At 34.4% G+C, this 19,037-nt stretch overlaps 1 protein-coding gene across 1 annotated transcript in view; it reads left to right on the top strand.

Moving 5' to 3' along the window:
- Positions 1-1,672: 1,672 nt before the first annotated feature.
- The window catches only part of LOC136036449 (diphosphomevalonate decarboxylase-like), a 21,265-nt gene continuing 3,900 nt past the window's right edge, over positions 1,673-19,037 (top strand). The window contains exons 1-4 of the mRNA XM_065718689.1: positions 1,673-1,883; positions 6,782-6,990; positions 12,848-12,970; positions 16,652-16,840. Coding sequence (XP_065574761.1) covers positions 1,688-1,883; positions 6,782-6,990; positions 12,848-12,970; positions 16,652-16,840 — 717 coding nt within the window. The 5' untranslated portion in view covers positions 1,673-1,687. The remainder of the gene's footprint in view (positions 1,884-6,781; positions 6,991-12,847; positions 12,971-16,651; positions 16,841-19,037) is intronic.

Genomic DNA, 19,037 nt, shown 5'->3' with positions numbered 1-19,037 from the left:
TTTTTTCTTTGACAAAAATAAGCCACTTCCACTTATGCGGAGGTTATTAAAAGAGTTTATTTTTCCGAACTTATGACAAAATTCATGAGGAAACTGCTCTGAAAATTAAAATAGAACAAAGATTTCTCAGCAAACTCTCGCACAAACTACAGCTGAACATTTTTAGCTTAGAACTAAACGGTTCTGCTATAGGCAAGAACACCAGCAGAAATTTGGATGAGCCTAACAAAACTGACGAATGGGCTAAAATTTAAGGCTATTTAGTCAGAAAATCTCCATATTTTTTTGTGAATACCAAATAATTTATCACTTCTAATCCCTTTGTAGTCTTTAAGGGGTGGGAGTGTAACCCTGTAGGCCTTTTTCGTGTCTTGTCTTCGATTTTTAATAGTGGGAACAGCGTGCTCTTTTCATTTTTAAATTACTTTCCTTTCCCAAATCGATTGGTTTTGCAGTTTCTTAGCATGGACTCCAATTCATAAAAAAGGTGAAATTGGGTGGGCACGGATTGGCTTTTTATTTAAAATGAACATACAAAGAAAGATGTATGCAAATTTTGAGGGGGAGAGGCATTTTTTTCTTTTCAATGAGAATACCAAAGAAAGGTATTGTTCTAAATATAGAAGTGGGAGTGGTATAAAATCTTGGGAGTAATTGCCTACCCTCAGCCCCAATTGGCACTCCTTGTCTCTGAGAAGTACTCTGATGTCTTTTGACTGATAAACTTTCGGCTGCCCTGTTTTTACATGGTGGTCAATAACTTCCCATCTTATTCTATAATGAGAGATAACTGTCAGGAATAGCAACGTATCTTCATATGGTTTCGTGGGGCATCTGTACATATCAATCACGTCTTTTTGCGCTACATACGACTTTATATATTGCCTTGTGATCGAATATCTCACGCTCTTTTATTTTTTTAGAATGTTTATAAAATCTAATTTTATCGTTAAATATGCTATATTTATATTTATATCGTTAGATAGTTATATAAATAATGTTATCGTTTAATTCTATAATAAGAGATAACTGTTAGGAATAGCAACGTATCGTCATGTGGTTGCGTGGGGCATCTGTACATATTCAATCACGTCTTTTTGCGCTACATACGACTTTATATATTGCCTTGTGATCGAATATCTCACGCTCTTTTATTTTTTTAGAATGTTTATAAAATCCAATGTTATCGTTAAAATTCTGTTGAATTATCATTTGTCTTTTACAACAAACAATTAGTCATATTAGATACACTCCCTGGCTTTTATTATTTCAAATTCATTAAAACAGCAAAAAGTGATTCTACAAAAATTTTCTGTTTCTAATCCCTTCTGTAAACTAATCTTCACTCCAACACTACTGCCATACCAGAGATGTATAGCTTCATGGGAGATCTTTGAAACGCGCCCTTTTCCAATGACTAGATTGTGTGACAATAGCCAAGTAAGGACTTGAAAATCAAGGAGCAGACACAGTGGGTCTGCATGCCTAATATGTTAGCTACAACTATTCTGATATTATGAAGTAACAATTGTTTTCTAACTTCCTACTATCCCAATACTTTACCACCACCCCTACCCCTATAATGCACAAACATATAGCCCAAATTATGTATTTTTTTCATTAAAACAGCAGAAACTTTTAGGAAATTACAAGAAGACGTGGAAAAACTGCTAAGAGTTGAGGTGAGATGAATTGGCCTCCTTGGTGTTTGCCTGACTCATCCATTTACTTTCATTTATTGGGCTTCTTTCATTTTTTAGCTAAAAAGCATATCTCAGAGGAGAAGAAAGAGTTATCAAAATATAAACTGCGGATCTGCTCTGAAAACAATTTTGCTACAGCTGCAGGACTTGCTTCAAGCGCTGCAGGCTTTGCCTGTTTAGGTAAGGCTCTATGTTTTTACGCATAGTTTTTCTTATTCTTCTTTTTTTGTGTTTTAGATTCTCTCTAAAGCTATGTTCGGTAGTCAGTTGCCGGATTCGGTTTTTTGGACCGGAATTGGTGCTTTGGTAGCCGGATCTACCATCGTCCCTTGAAGAAAGTCTTTCAGTGGAGGAATATTTGGTTCGTTTTTCTTTAAATCAGAGCTGAGATATTTATTTTTCCAATTATTAATTTTTTTTTTAAATGAATAAAAGCTTTCCTTGTATATACTGGTAAAACGTTATTTTTGGTATACTTTGTTCTTTGTTTCTGAAGGATTACAGAATGAACTTTCGAGCGTTTGCTTGACAATGGCTACATACATTGCTGAGAAGGGCGCTTGGCAAGGAACATCCCTTGAGAAAATTAGGGCCTAGCAAGCAACACAGAATTGCAATGGATATTGACTAAAAGATGGAGGAGGTGTGTACAGATGGGATGACCCCAGGTGTCTTGTTATTGTAATGAGTTATTATTAATACTTGTAGACTGGGAAAAAAGTTTGCTTAGTCACAATCTATTTTCGACAAAACGCAAACCAGGATATCCTCGAATTAGATGGGAGGAGGTTACAAGAAGAGATTTATAAGGAAGAGGGAACTTCATGAGAAGCAATATAGAATGATGCTTTGAACGAGGCTTGGTGCTGTGATAAGTGTTTATTAGTAATAGTAATAGTGGTATAATTAAAAGCCATAAGTTATGATAGAAATAAATTTGTGACCCTGTGATAAACGGGCAATTGGGCAAAATTGTGGATTGAGTTTAATACTTTTTGGTGACTGAACTACCATGAAGTCAATTTGTGAAGTACATTTATGTAAATTTCATCAGTTAAGTGTAAAATTCTCTTAGGTAATTATTCTAATAATATCTGGAATCAATCCAATAATATTCACATTAAACCATAGCTTAGATTTATGGCAGTATCTATCTTTTGTTAGTGTAATCAGGAAGGTTAGGGGTTCTAGAACTCCAATGATATATTTTTTTCCCTCATTTGCTGTTGGTTGTTCAACATGTTCGTCATTTTCAAACTTGGCACCTGCTAAGGGTTAAACTACATAACTGCATATGGAGACCTGCTTCATTAAAAATTGAGTTCTTAGCTTTTCTGGATTTTTAAAGCCGTATATGGTTGTGTAAGTTTCCACTAAACCAATAAAAACCAGATTTCATTATAATGTCCTTGGTACTTTAAGGTAGATTTTTAAAATTTTTGACCTTTTTATTACATAATAAACAAAAATATAAACTATTACAAATATAAATCATGAGGCTAGGGAAAAATTTAAATTTTGCTAACACATAGTGATTAACTACATAAACATTCCTGAAGACATCCTAAATTAAAAAAAAAAAATGATTAAAAAACCTACATAAATATTTCTAGAAACATCCTACACTATTAAAATAATAATGAAAGGAAAAAAGAAAAAAACAATCACCTTCTTTCAAACACCCCCAGGGTAACAACCCTCATCCAAATACGAGGTTTAGCTAAACGAAAGCTAAACCTTCTTAAGCTATTTTGTATCATATGTTTTTAGCTTATTTTGTTGATTTTTGGCCCAAATTCCTTTTTTTTTAATTTGGCCCGTGCTACTACTAAAAACTGCCTAATTTCATATGAAGGTCTTTTTTATCAAAAACTGGATTCCTGATTTATATTATTTATTAAAATATACTTGTAAGATAAATTGTTTATTAAGATATACAATGCATATATATATACATATATATATGTTTTGATTTTCCGGGACGTTTCTTGTGGTTGTTTGAAGTTATGAAATTTTTAGAGGAGTATGACATTTTGGTCAGTGTTACCACCTTTAGGCAAAACTAATTAATTATAATTTTTCGTCGGTAAAATTAAAACATCAACAGTCTGGTGGTTTCGAGAGACAACAATACTTACATAGGAAAGCTACACCTTTCTTAAATTGTTTCAGGCCTTCGATTTTCAGCTTATTTTTCGCTGATTTTTTTTTGCTATCAAAACTGCATAACTGCATTTGGAGGTCTTTTTCATCAGAAATCAAATTGCCGATTTATCCCGGTTTATAAACCCGGTTTATAATTAAATAAAAAAAAAACAAGTTTTTTTAACTAGAAGTTAGGAGCGACATTAAAACTTAAAACGAACAGAAATTACTTCGTATATGAAAGAGGCTGCTTCCTCATCAACGCCCCGCTCTTTACGCTAAAGTTTGACTCTTTCTCTCAATTTTCTTTTTAAAACAGTAAAAAACTTTAGCGTAAAGAGCGGGGCGTTGATGAGGAAGCAGCCCCTTTCATATACGAAGTAATTTCTGTTCGTTTTAAGTTTTAATGTCGCTCCTTACTTTCAGTTAAAAAAACTTTTTTTTTATTTAATTTCTGAACGTTTTTGAACCAATGCATGTTTTGATTTTGGCTCTCCACAGAAGAATAATTAAAACGAAATTTGCATATTTTTTTTGGGCTAAATGGCTTTCTCATAATTTTGATCGAATGATTTTGAGAAAAAAAGAGCAGGGGAGGAAGCCTAGTTGCCCTCCTATTTTTTGGTTAATTAAAAAGGCAACTAGAACTTTTAATTTTTTACGAATCTTTTTATTAGTAAAAGATTTACGTAACTTATAAATTAGCTTACGTAAAGAACTTTTGTATTCTCATGTTTTTATTACATATATGAGGGGGTTCGCCCCCTCGTTAGTACCTCGCTCTTTACACTAAAGCTTAAATTTTGTCCCAATTCATTAAGAATGACCCCTGAATCATAAAATCCATAGAATAAGTAGTTGAAATTACTAAAAATACTTTAGCGTAAAGAGCGAGGTATTAGGAGGAGATGAGCCCCTCATATGCGTAATAATTTTTGTTCGTTTTAAGTTTTAATGCTGCTCCTTACTTCCAGTTGAAAAAACTTTTCGTATTTATTTTTTCATTGTTTTTTTTTTAAATAATGCTAGAAAATCCTGCGCTCCCTTCATGGAAATTTTCTTCCCCCATGACAAATTCCTCGATGGAATTTGCGTTTGACAAATTTCCCCCAACATATCCCCCTCTTGTCAACCCCTCCCCCCAACCAAAAAATCCCCCTGAAAACCTCTGTACACTTCCCAATAAGCATTACTATATGTAAGCACTGGTCAAAGTTTTTTAACTTGTAGCCCCTCCCACGGGGAGGGGCTACTGTAGGGGTGTAAGCCGTCCCCAAAGACATAGTTATAAGGTTTTTCGACTACGCTGAATAAAATGGCTATCTCTGAATTTTGATTCGTTGACTTTGGGAACATAATTAGCCTGGGAGGGGGCCTAGGTGCCCTCTAATTATTTTGGTCACTTAAAAAGGGCACTAGAACTTTTCATTTCCGTTAGAATGAGCCCTCTCTCAACATTCTAGGACAACTGGTTCGATACGATCACCCCTGGAAAAAAAACAAACAAACAAATAAACACGCATCCGTGATCTGCCTTCTGGCAAAATATACAAAATTCCACATTCTTGTAGATAGGAGCTTGAAACTTCTACAGTAGGGTTCGCTGATACGCTGAATCTGATGGTGTGATTTTCGTTAAGATTCTATGACTTTTAGGGGGTGTTTCCCCCTGTTTTCTAAAAAAAACGCAAATTTTCTCAGGCTCGTAACTTTTGATGGGTAAGACTAAACTTGATGAAACTTATATATTTAAAATCAGCATTAAAATTCGATTCTGTTGATATATCTTTTAGGATCAAAATTCCGTTTTTTAGAGTTTTGGTTACTATTGAGCCGGGTCGCTCCTTACTACAGTTCGTTACCACGAACTGTTTGAAACATCTTATAAGTAAGATGTAGGCTATTTACGGTTGTTTAGGTTTCCACTTACCTGTTATAACAATCAGGTATAATTTTTAATGTCCTTGGTACTTTAAACTTATTTTCCGCAAGGTGTCACATTTCATCTCCTAAATACTAAACTTATTAAAGAAGAGCAGTGAGTGCTCATCTAAAACCTTTCAACTTGTTCTGACCATGAAGAACAAAATTGATTACTGATGTGAGTGATATATTTCCCATTTAAGTTAGTGACATACATCCCTTACTCTTTTTCTCTTATCAACTCTCACAATAGATGTTGTAATTTTGTGTTACGATTCGTCATAGCCCCCCTCCTCCTACGCTAATAGCCCCCTCCATAACAATGTTTTGTTATTCATATATAATGATGCTTTCATAGAGAGAACAATCTTTCTTTAGATGTGTGCACTTCAACGGTTTAATTTTTTTTTCATCCAATTCGTCTTTCGTTTTCTTTCCTATCTCTCGATTGCACAGAAAAACATGTCGATACAACTTCCATGTTTGAATTACGACAACACATTATGCTTCATAGCAAAAGATGTAATATTTTTTTGTTTTTAGTGCTTCTTGAACAATAAAAATTTGTGTGAGGTGTGAGGCATATAGCTGTGACAAGTCTTTATGTTTGACAATATATACATTTTTAAATATTTGAAAATATTCAGAGTTATATTCGAAAATAGTAAGCAATAGCAAATACTACTATTCAACATTCTTAATTTTTAAACAAATATTTCACTAGTTTCTGACAAACATTGTTTAATGTTTTCCTGCTGAAAGATTTGTAAGTTACAGTATAAAATATTATGCACATGTTTACTTTTGGCGCACTTATGCTAGTTTTATAGCATTTCACCGAATAAATTTTTGGCCCCATAAATTTTACCAAATAATTTTAAAATTAACTCAAATAGATCACTCAATTTGCATCGTTGTTGCATACAATTTTTGCAGTTTTATTTTCTTATAGTTTATATAAAAAGTTTGCTTTTTTTCTAATGTTTACTTTATTGTATTATATATTTTAGTCTATTGTCTGGCCCAGGTTTATGGAATTGATGAAAAAGTTGTTGATTTAACAATTTTGGCAAGAAGAGGATCAGGATCTGCATGTCGTTCCATCTATGGTGGATTTGTTTGGTGGCAAAAAGGGACTTCGGATGATGGTCATGACTCAAAAGCTGTTCAAGTAGCATCAGAAGCTAGGTGGCCGGAGTTAAGAGCTGTGATATTAGTTGTAAGGTTTTATGTTTATTCTTATTAAGTATAATATGAAAAAAACTTCGTTTTCTTAAAGAGTTAAAGAGGCTGCGTCCCAAAGTCTAACCTTAAAACGTACAGGAATTAGGAGAGGCAGTTGGGGGGCTGCCGCCCCCCAAACCCCCGCTTTTAAAGACTCTTTTGTACAGGTTTTTTGTTGTGGGGGGCTTCCGCCCCCCTAACCCCCCGCTCTTGGCTTCGGAAAGGCCCTTTTTAATTAACAAAAAATTGAAATGAATGAATAATGGAATAACTTCGAAAAATGTTAAACACAAGAGGACAGGAGAACCATTGCGCCGAAACTAGTAATTAGTAACAATGAAGTCTCCCCACAACAAAAAACCTGTACAAAAGAGTCTTTAAAAGCGGGGGGTTTGGGGGGTGGCAGCCCCCCAACTGCCTCTCCTAATTCCTGTACGTTTTAAGGTTCGACATTGGGACGCAGTCTCTTTAACTCTTTAAGAAAACGAAGTTTTTTTCATATTATTTCTGTACGTTTTTCTACAATCCATGGTGGATGTAATTTAATAATAATTTTCCATGTTTATTTTCTCGCTTTCTGTATCAATAAATTCAAACTGACAAAATTATCTAATTTTGATAATTTTAATAGTTTAGCAGCTTAATTAAAAATTTAGCAGCTAGTGATTTTTACCCACCCGCCTCGGGTTTATGGGCCCAGCGGGCTTCCGCTGCGCCAAGCTGCTGTTATGCTTGTTATCAAACAAGTTATTACAATAGAAAATTTCACCAACGGCTTCAATTAGGAAATCAATTTAAATGGTTCTTTTAAATTGCTTCCATCAAGCCTTACCCCCGCTTCAGTATAAATTCTTGTGAACATTCCAGTATGTAATTCTGATCACATGTTTCCATGTTTATTTTCTCCCTTTCTGTATCAATAAATTCAAACTGACAAAATTACCTAATTTTACAAATTTTAAAAGTTATCAGCTAGCGGTTTCGATTCACCGACCTCTGGCTTATGGGCCCAGCACGCTTCCGCTGCGCCAAGCTGCTGTTAGTGTAAGAATTTTTCAAACAAGTGATGTTATTACAAGAGAAAATTTTACCTTCAATGGGGAAATGGGTTTTTCTAAGCTAGAAAATCGGGGGGTTAAAATTTTCCGACGAAACTTTCCAGGTAAATTACTCGGAGAATTCCGCGTCGAATGAGTCTTCGTACACCCAGATCCGATGTCGGCTGTGACCTGTAGGCGTGGCAGAAAAAAAAGGGTTTCTGTCATTTTTCTCAAATAAAAATTTTACGGATTAAGACAGAATTTTTTGAAGCTTTCAGTCAGTCTCACCATGTCGAGATGATCATTTTGATGTACTTGATGTTGAAATTCGTAACTTTTAACAACAAAAAACTTAACATGGGCTCTTATAGGGAAATGGGGTTTTTCTAAGCTAGAAAATCGGGGGGTTAAGATTTTCCGACGAAACTTTCAAGCAAAATTACTCGGAGAATTCCGCGTCGAATGAGTCTTCGTACACCCAGATCCGATGTCGGCTGTGACCTGTAGGCGTGGCGAAAAAGAAACAAAAGGAGAACATGAACATTAAGTGGCAATGCGTGGTTTCTGGAAAACAGGGAAGGAGTTATCGGATCGAGCTGAAATTTCGCGGATAAGCTCCTGGGCCCTAGGGGACTTTAACTTGTGAATTTCAGCCCGATCGGACAACGTTAAAGGGGGGCTGGGGTTGGGGGGTCGAAACTTTCGGCCAGATTTTCCCCATGAAGGAAAAGTCGGAGGGGGATGAAATTTGGCAGGTTTCTTAGTTGGAGCTCGGGCTACGAAATTCATCCCTCCCCATCCCTCTGCGACCACTGGAACCGAAGATCGCTTAACATTGTCGTGGTTCGCCTCTTTAAAGAGGCACGAGTGTGCCTCCTTGATTAAGAAGCTTATATTATTTACAAGGTTTTACTTGCATTTTCGTTTTGTACTACTTACTTTTATTTGTAGCGGGAATCAGGAGTTTCCACCTTGCCAGATATCAAGAATCTTTGAGACCTGTTTGAGCCACGTGTTGTGGTCTACTGCCAGCTGCTTTGCAAATGGGAGTCATTGAGTTGTCCATCTGTGCAAATTTTTTTTTCATTTTGTAGCTAGTATTAAAGCTATTAACTATGACCAACTGGCTTCATATCCTGTGTAGACTACTTCAGAGGCATGTCTACCATCTGAAGTTGCTTTTGGTCACCAAACAAGTCCTTAAAATCTGTTTGTCTATTGAGTTGTCCATCTGTGCAAAAAAAAATTCGTTTTGTGGCTAGTATTAAAGCGCTTAACTCTGACCAACTGGCTTCATCTCCTGTGTAGACTACTTCAGAGTCATGACCACCATCCGAAGTTGCTTTTGGCCAACGAACAAGTCCTTAATTTCTGTTATTACTACTATTCCTGACATCTAGTAGTTGTATCACGCTACTTGATGTCAAGGCAGCTGCACACGCTCCTCCTCCATCGCAATCTATTCAGAGCTCCACCCTCTACTTCCTTCCATGAAGCTCCTACGTCGTTGAGTCTTTTTTGTGACCTCTTATCTTAATTGAGGACGTCCTGCTTTTCATTTGTCCCCGGTTTCTTTTGACCTTAACGGAAACCTTAACGTTTCTTTCATTATAGCCCTAGAAATTGGGATAAAACCACGTTTTCATACAGCTTAACATTTATAATCCGGTTATTCAAACGAGCATATAGAACTTTCTTTATTTTTTTAACTAAAGTGTTGTTTTGTTTTTATTCACTGCTTTGTTGAAATTAAAACCCGTTTTTCTCGCTTAATTTTTAGCACACGGAACTTCTTTTTTTTTTAAATGAATTATTTTAATTATAGTGTTGTTTTGTTCTTACTCACTGCTTTGTTGAAATTAAAACCCGTTTTTTCTCGCTTAATTTTAGCACATGGAACTATCCTTAAATTATTCATCTGGAAAATATCTAGCACATTCGCCTCAACCTTTCAAAGTGCTAAAGCTACGGAGTCATAGACATACTAGACCTACTGCTCTTCTAGTATCATACTCTTAGTTTCAGAGACCCTTCTTCCTATTCTTCCAGACTTTTATTATATGCAAAAAGCAGCGTTTTACTGGCTATTCTGCTTTTTATAGCTTCACCCCATCTACCGTCCTTATTAATGCTACCTAGAACGCTTTTTGTCCGTACAAATTCAAACATTAACAATCTGTTTATTCCCAAGTGCGTTTCAAAGGAGAGCTGCACCTTCTTAATCTGATTAGCGTCTTAAATTTTTTGCTATTTTTCCTAGGTTTTTACCTTTTTTTTTTTTTTTTTTTTTTTTTTTTTTTTTGGTGCCTGTTACTATGAAAAACTGCATATGTAGAATTTTTCTTTTTATTTATTGAAAATCGAATTCTTGGTTTTACGTAAATTTTTAAGATAAATATGGTTTTGTAAGTTTCATTTAGCCAATTAGAACGATTTTATTTCATTTTCACTGCCCTCAGCACTTTGGTTATTCAAGACCATCCTTCACAAGTTTTGTATAGAAGGATTATCTTTGTGATTTTCATACATGATAGGCCTAATAACCAGTCTGATTTCTTGTCCAAATCAAAATGAAACTCAAAGTTTTACATATTAATTAATTAATTACATTAGTAATTAATTGCTGTTCGCACGCGATCGTATTTTGACACGAATGATCTTTTTTATTCGTGAGTAAAATTCTGTTTAAGATAGTTTTCTCTGTATGAAAAACTTTGTACGAGTTCCTTTCTTTCATAACTGGTTTAGGCTTTTGCGTTGTCCAGTCTTGAATGCCCTTTCGTAAAAAGTCACAGTTCTGATTCTGAGTCAATGCTTTGTTCGCATGCTACTTCCGACTGCAGGGCCCGATTGGGGCCAATCTTTCCAGGCAACTTCACCCTTACACCCAGAAAAAGAAAAAGAAAAAACTGCTATCTACTTTTGCCTCTAAGATTTGTTTTTAATAGCCATTACAGAAACGGAAAATTAATATTTGTATGAATTTACGTTTTGGGAGGAAGGACTTCAATCGAATAGCCTCCACACTGCTTTGCAGGTCACGCAGTCCAACAGAGTTGAGAGGCAGTGCACTGCGACTTCGCGATAAGCCTGCAGCTGTAACTTGTATCAAAAGGCTAAGATACTTACATCATTGGATTCATTAGTTTCAGATCTATGCATTCACCGTGCCAGGCTTATGATACTGCTCAGAATTTCTCCTGAGGAAATATTTAAACTAGCTTAAAAGACAGAAAAATTGTTCTTTCTTTCGCAATTCCAAAAAAAAAGATTGGACTTCTATTTAATCCTAAAACCCAACCCTGTACACTAAATTTCAAAAATATAATTTGGTAGATGTATACGATTGAATCTTAGATACGGTGTGATAGCAAAAGATTTTCTGACACAGTAAAACTGCAGGTGAGCACAAAATTAAAATGCCAAAACTTTCAAGGGAAACATAAACTTTAAAATGACGTTGTTAAATAACACATTTCGGAGAATAATAGAAACGAGTTCGGACAAACGCTAATTTTGTGTGTCGAACAGTCCGATATTTATAAATAACATCAATCAATCAGTACGATAGCAATGAGCATTGTCATTTGTTGCATTGTAAAAAGAACAGGGAACACTAAATGTAACCTGAAGCAGTTGTAAAATATTTTTGAAATATTGTCAAATTTAACAGTGACCCATTTTGTTAAACTTGTTGGAGGAGAAATTGTGCCACTTAAGCGCATATCAGAACCATAGGCTATGAAATCTCTTTGCCGTCCCTTTTCTATGGCTAGTTGTGTGAGTTTCATCTACAATCCCAGAAAGTTTTATCAAATGAACGATTATTTAATCTACGTTAGTTTAGCATACCCAAATATAAAATTTTTTAGGGAAAAGATTTTAATTTAACAATTTCGACAAGGATCAGGGTCTACATGATGTTTCTGCCGTTGTTTGTAAAAATGTTAGTCAATTGGTTGTTCGTAATTAATCAGTTAATCAGGAGTAATTCAGAAGTCTGCCTAGCTTAAAGGATTATTTTCCTGGAAAAGTTCATTTTGGTCATTATTTCCGTCTGTATGGAAGGGGAAGAGGGAGGTCCATCAAGTCAATAAATGAGTTGGGCAGCACTCTTGTATTAATGAGCGTATAAGAACATGAGCTTGATTCTTTCAACTTCTTTTTAATGCAATCAACTCTGATTGTTGAATATATTGTTGAATATGTTGATTGTACCCAGATTGGCACAATCGACGTTATTGTTGAACATTAATTTTAAGAAGTCCAATAGTAGGGGTTAATTGGCAGATCAACATGTAAGGCAAATAGTTCAATTTTCTTTAATGGATTATGTTAGAATGAGTGTCTGTTTTCTTTCTTTTTTTATTATCTAGTAGCATTATTTTGCGTGTGACTATATGTTTTATATTTTTGAACTTAGTGCAGTTTTATTGCATACTGCAAGCTTTTTTTTTTCTCAGAACTTCCCTTCAAGATACATCGTTAGTATGCATGTTATCAATCATTTTCTCTTTCTTCCCTTGGTTTTCATTTTTTATCTTTAATATGTTTATCTTGGTCTCCTAAAGTGTTCTATATTTTATCTTGGTCCTTTGGTTCCTTGGACTTTAAAGATCCCTGGACCTTTTATCTTGGTCCCCTAAAGAGTTCCAAATTTTTGTCTTGGTTCCTTGGACTTTAAAGATCCTTGGATCTTTCATCTTGGTCATGCTAAAGAGTTCCAAATTCTATCTTGGTCATTTGGGTCCTTGGACTTTAAAGATCCTTGGAACTTTTATCTTGGTCTTCCTAAAGTGTTTCACATTTTAGGTTAGCCATAAACAAAAAGACGTTAGTTCAAAAGATGGAATGAAACGATCCAGGGAAACTAGCCAACTTCTTCATTTCCGATCAAAACAAATTGTGCAACAAAGAATTGAAAGTATGATCAAGGTAATTATGTTACGGTTATATTCTACTTTTATCATATCAATGGAAAGTATCAAGGGAAACTAAACTTTTTTTTCTGATTAAAAAAAATTGTGCAACAACAGATTGAATGTATGGGCAAGGTAATTATATTATAATCATATTCAGGGACCTATTCAAGATTTTTTCGGGGGGGGGGTGTTCACAAAAGGATTTATTTTGTGGGGGGAGGGGGATTACAAAAACGCATCAAAAATTGGTTTATATTCATTTTTGTTACGTTATTACGAGTCGGACCAACATTGAGGGGGGGGGGGGGGGGCAGGTCAAAATCCCCTATTCCCCCCCTCTGGATACGGGTTTGATCATATACTACTATATCATAGTGTAATCATGATTATACTATAAATAAGTTTTAATCTTATCATTATAATCAGTTATAATCGTTAAAGTAATTCCGCTTAATTTCACAGCAATTCGGAATTCTTTGTAGATGAACTTCGGATATTATAGATACTTTACATCTTCTTATTTTAACAATTTATCACAAACAAGAAAAAAAAAATTATTTTCAAAACTGTTTCTGTTTGTTTGCAAAACGCTGTCACCAATACTGACCTGAAAAATATCCAGATCCAATTCGGTTCGAGTTCTAATTCAGGGTGGATAGGTGAGGGGCCTATTTAAATTAACGAAAATTTCTAGTTATATCCTTTTTCCCCATTTATAGTTGTCTGGTCTCTTTTTCAGTGCATACCAGACAATAATTCTTGTTTGAAGCTAAAAGCACACTCGGAACAATGTTAATCGAAAGGGGCATTCCTCTCACCCTAGATTAAACTTTCTGACTCCCCCTATATGGGTCGTATTTGTGTATCACTATGGTAGTCTTTCGTGGTAATGAACGTCGAATAAAGAGCAGCTCTTATTGATATTGGCAGAGAAAATGGAAGTTAGAACACTTATATCATCCAAGCTAAGTAACCAAAATTCTACACAGTGCAATGTAACTCTAGTGAAAGTACCTATCATGCTAAAAAAGGGAATCTTAATGACAATATATGCGTACAAAGAACATAGTTTTTTTTTTAATTTAATATGTAGTATATATTAAGTTTAAAGTTACCTATCAATTGTTGCTAGATTAAAAAAATTTGCGTGATTTTCGAAAAAGGAGGAAAAGAGGCCTAGAAAGGAATCGAAACTTAATGAAAATTGGACCGTCAAATTCAACAAATTCAAGGAAAATACAACGGTTTTTCTCAAGGAAAATAATAAATGTTTTTTTTTTTTAAATTTTATGTTTGTATTTTTTTTCCAAGGGTTGATCCAATTATAATAATAGTTATAAGAAAAATAATATGGGGCCCATTTGAACTGACATTTCAAGCTGTATTGCTCATTTGCACAACAAGAGCTATTTCCATTTGAAAAATCATATTTCGAGGATTTTAGCTTTATCTAATATTTAGAAAAACATTTTATCTATTCATAGTAATTCAGGTTTTTCTATTTTGCAAAGACATTTTCGCAGAAAAAATGCAAATGGAAACGACTAAAAGAAATTTCAACATATCGAAGGACATTTTTTCACCCTTTTTTGGCCTTTCGCCAGGATTTCTAAGCAACTTCAGAAAATTCAAAGGGAAGACAAATATTTCAGACAAAACCCTACGCATGCGATAATGGGCTTTTAGTTTTTGGTAGAAGCTTCCTCAGAAAAAGTGTAAACGGAAAACTGATAAAAGAAATTGCGACACAACATAAGGCCTTTTTCGGCTATTTAAGCAAAAAAAAAATATTTTGGCAAAATTAATACTTTTTAGAGCCGTTAAATACTTCCAGGTATTTGTTAAGGGACCAAAGTCGGCCGCCTTACCGAAATTTGAATAACCGATGACCCCCTCCTCGTCAGCACTCCGGGGCCTGGGATCGACACACAGGCCCTGTAACAGGCCAAAGAACCAAAATGGCTTCGAGTGAAGGTTATGTGGTATTTAAATTGGTTTAGAACTTTTAAATAGCTATCTATAATACCCCCTGTCAGGAAATGTACTGCTGCATAGTCCCGCACTCGTAGGAAAACATGCTTATGGAATGAATGTTGAGATTTAATATTGGGAGGAGGAGGGCTGGATACATGCGAAAAAAATAACAAATTACATGGAAAGTAGAAGAAATAATTGAAACAATCACAAAAGCATCAGAATTGCAAGGGACACAAGCTGGAAGCCCCCACCCCTTTAACTGGATTTTATTTCTGTCCACCCCCCCCCCCTATTGGTTATCCTTCAACTTTCTTAAATAAAAAAATTGATTTAGAAATGATCCAGAGTGAGACAACAAATTCTGAAGCCCTTTTTCGGTGATTTCTTGCTTTAGAATTGGGGTTTCAAAAAGAATAGAATATTTTCAAAATGATTTTGCTTGCTTTCCAAAAGAAAAAAGATTCAAGTGCTCAAATGGTAATTTTTGTAGGATATTTATAGCACTCCTTGAGGAAAGAGTACAATTAGCTGTTCGAAATTCAGTACACCATCAAACATGACTATTGACAATATAGGGCGCTTTTAAATCATTTTCCGTATGAAAAAAAAAATACATTACATATCATCCTTTGAATTTTAAACCTTTGAATTTTTGTTCCATTGTTGCTGCTTTGTTTTTCCTTTCTTCTTGTTTTCTTTGATCAAATTGTTTAGTATATGCTAGATATGATTTGTCATGTGACCAATCCTCTACGTTTCAGGCAATCAATGCAAAGGATTTTGATGCCTTTGCTGTATATGCTAGATATGTTAGTATGTATATGTTAGTCTAGATATGTTAGTATGTAGTATGTATATTTGCTGTATATGCTAGATATGTTAGATTTTGATGCCTTTGCTGTATATGCTAGATATGTTAGTATACTAGATATGTAGATATGATACATATCTAGTATATGCTAGATATGATTTGTCATGTGACCAATCCTCTACGTTTCAGGCAATCAATGCAAAGGATTTTGATGCCTTTGCTGTATATGCTAGATATGTTAGTATGTATATGTTAGTCTAGATATGTTAGTATGTAGTATGTATATTTGCTGTATATGCTAGATATGTTAGATTTTGATGCCTTTGCTGTATATGCTAGATATGTTAGTATACTAGATATGTAGATATGATACATATCTAGTATATGCTAGATATGATTTGTCATGTGACCAATCCTCTACGTTTCAGGCAATCAATGCAAAGGATTTTGATGCCTTTGCTGTATATGCTAGATATGTTAGTATGTATATGTTAGTCTAGATATGTTAGTATGTAGTATGTATATTTGCTGTATATGCTAGATATGTTAGATTTTGATGCCTTTGCTGTATATGCTAGATATGTTAGTATACTAGATATGTAGATATGATACATATCTAGTATATGCTAGATATGATTTGTCATGTGACCAATCCTCTACGTTTCAGGCAATCAATGCAAAGGATTTTGATGCCTTTGCTGTATATGCTAGATATGTTAGTATGTATATGTTAGTCTAGATATGTTAGTATGTAGTATGTATATTTGCTGTATATGCTAGATATGTTAGATTTTGATGCCTTTGCTGTATATGCTAGATATGTTAGTATACTAGATATGTAGATATGATACATATCTAGTATATGCTAGATATGATTTGTCATGTGACCAATCCTCTACGTTTCAGGCAATCAATGCAAAGGATTTTGATGCCTTTGCTGAGATAACAATGAAGGAGTCAAACCAGTTTCACGCGGTTGCTCTCGATACATTTCCACCCTGTTTTTATATGAACGATGTGTCCAGGAACGTCATTGATCTTGTCAACAAATATAATGCTTATAAGGTTGACATGGGAAGCTCGACTAGGTACTCGGTAAGTTTTACATTATTAAGTTAATGGTTAAAATCAAGATTATTGAATTGGAAGTTGCCATGCGAGTGCGAATCAAATGTAGGCATGCAGGCAAGAGGTGTCTAATCTTCGTGGGGGTGCGACCATTTTGCCCTCTTTAATCTTTAGCAGTTGATATTCTATTATCATTTTAACTATCGTTAATACACTTTACAAATACAAATCTTGAAATATCTTTTTATATAACGGATTCATTTTAATTGGTGAAGTTGACCCTTTAATGTAACTGTTGAATTCTAATCTTGGAGAAAACTCCCATTTCTCTAAAAGAGAATATCTAACCGTTTACTCTGTAAGTTTTGCATTATTAAGTTAATGCGCATAATCTACATTGTGCATTGGAAGCTACCACACTAGTAGAACTCACCGTGTGAGTACTGATCAAATGCTGGTATGAGGGCAAGGAATTTGAGATTTTATTTTAGGGGGGGGGGACGTAACTCCTTTCAGGTCAACTGTAGTTGATAGTCTATTGTTTATCCATAATTAAGTAGTTATAGTATTATTATACACTTATTAATAAAACTTGTAAGGCTTGTTTGTGTGCAATAAATTGATTTTGGTTGAAGGAATCTATCCTCAAAAACAATTGTTGAACTCCTATGTTGGAAAAGTCCCATTTTTCTCGGGCAGACAGAATATTTGAAGAATGATCGAAACGTGTTTTTAAGTTTTCGATTACTATGGGCTAGGGGTCGTTCTTTACTAGATTGTCCCTAAGGGGAATCATGATAAATTTAAAGAGGGGCCCTTATAAATAATGTCAGGTATAAAATAAAGATAGAGAATTGAGAAAAATTAATTTAAGAAATCAAAACAAAATAAGGAATTTCTTAAGAAAAAGAAATTCTGAGAATTAAAGAAATGTAAAATTTACTTACATTTAAAAAATCAGGGAGAAATAGCAAAACAGCCTTTCTACGGTAACTTAAAAATGTTCATGTTTTTGACTTGCTTGAAAGGAGAAACTAAAAACGCTTAAATCCAGAATTTTCTTTACACCTGCATTCGGGGCGGCAGATAATTCCAAGTATCCGATTTGTCGCTAGTCTTTTACATCGTCTATACGTAACGTCGCAACATTTTCTATAAATGCAAATTTGAAGAAATTGCCAGTTGAAGTTTTCGAAGTTTCATTTAGGTATCAGTTTTCTATACTTTTAATGAAGTGGAATTAAAAGAAAAAATTGCGACAAAAAACATGGCCTAAATTTTTAATCTAGCCTGAATGTAGCAGATTTATTTACCTCAAGATATCATCTATTTATTTCCTGTAAATTTAATCAGTAAAAAAAAACAATGCTCAAAATGCGTATTGTTCTCAGTAAAGTGATAATAACGATCTAACCTTTAGAGGATTCAGGAAACAGTAGTCCCACTTGTATTTTCTGTTCCTTTTAACGTTGACTTGAATATGCCTCGCAATATTCCTTCATTTGTTTGGGTATTTTGTTCTTTTTTTTATATATTTGATCTAGTAAAAATACACTGCTCGAAACACAAATTGTTCTTATTAAACACCAAACGATACTAACTATAAAGGGTTTGCTGAAAGAAGTAGCTCCACTCTTATTTGTGGTAATTTCTGTTCGTACAAAAGAAGAAATACCGTATGGATAAACTTTGCTATGACAAAAAGGAAAATAACAACTGGTCTATAACCAGTTGGAAGAAAAGTTCTTCAGAAACAATTTTAAAGATAGCTACACAAAAATAAGAAAGTTTATATAAAAAACCAATATTTACAATTGTTACTTTGTGACACAAACAACGGAAGTAGAGAATAGTCAAAATTGAGAAATAATCGTGCAAATTGTATGCGTTATATAACGCCTTTCAATCTAAGATTTTCCCGAAATAAAATTAGACTCCACGAAATATTTCAGCAAATTGACGTTCATGAATGAAGTTGAATGGTGTGAATGAAGTTGAATGTTGGGAATGAATGACGTTTCGATGACAAGAAAGACCAATCGCCGATGTTTACGTTAATACTTAGGGAGAATCTGGAGAGCCCAATTCTCCATTGGAGGATATTGGAAGCACTGATAGCCGTAGTTGACCTTTTTAAATAGGCTAAAACATTAATCCCGTTTTTTAAATTGCCTAGATCCCAAAGACATGAGTGAATTTACTATAATTTCAGTTTTTTAAGGCA

Source organism: Artemia franciscana, chromosome 15 (genome assembly GCF_032884065.1).
Source record: "Artemia franciscana chromosome 15, ASM3288406v1, whole genome shotgun sequence".
Taxonomy (NCBI): Eukaryota; Metazoa; Arthropoda; class Branchiopoda; order Anostraca; family Artemiidae; genus Artemia; species Artemia franciscana.
This window is presented reverse-complemented; position numbering and strand designations above follow the sequence as displayed.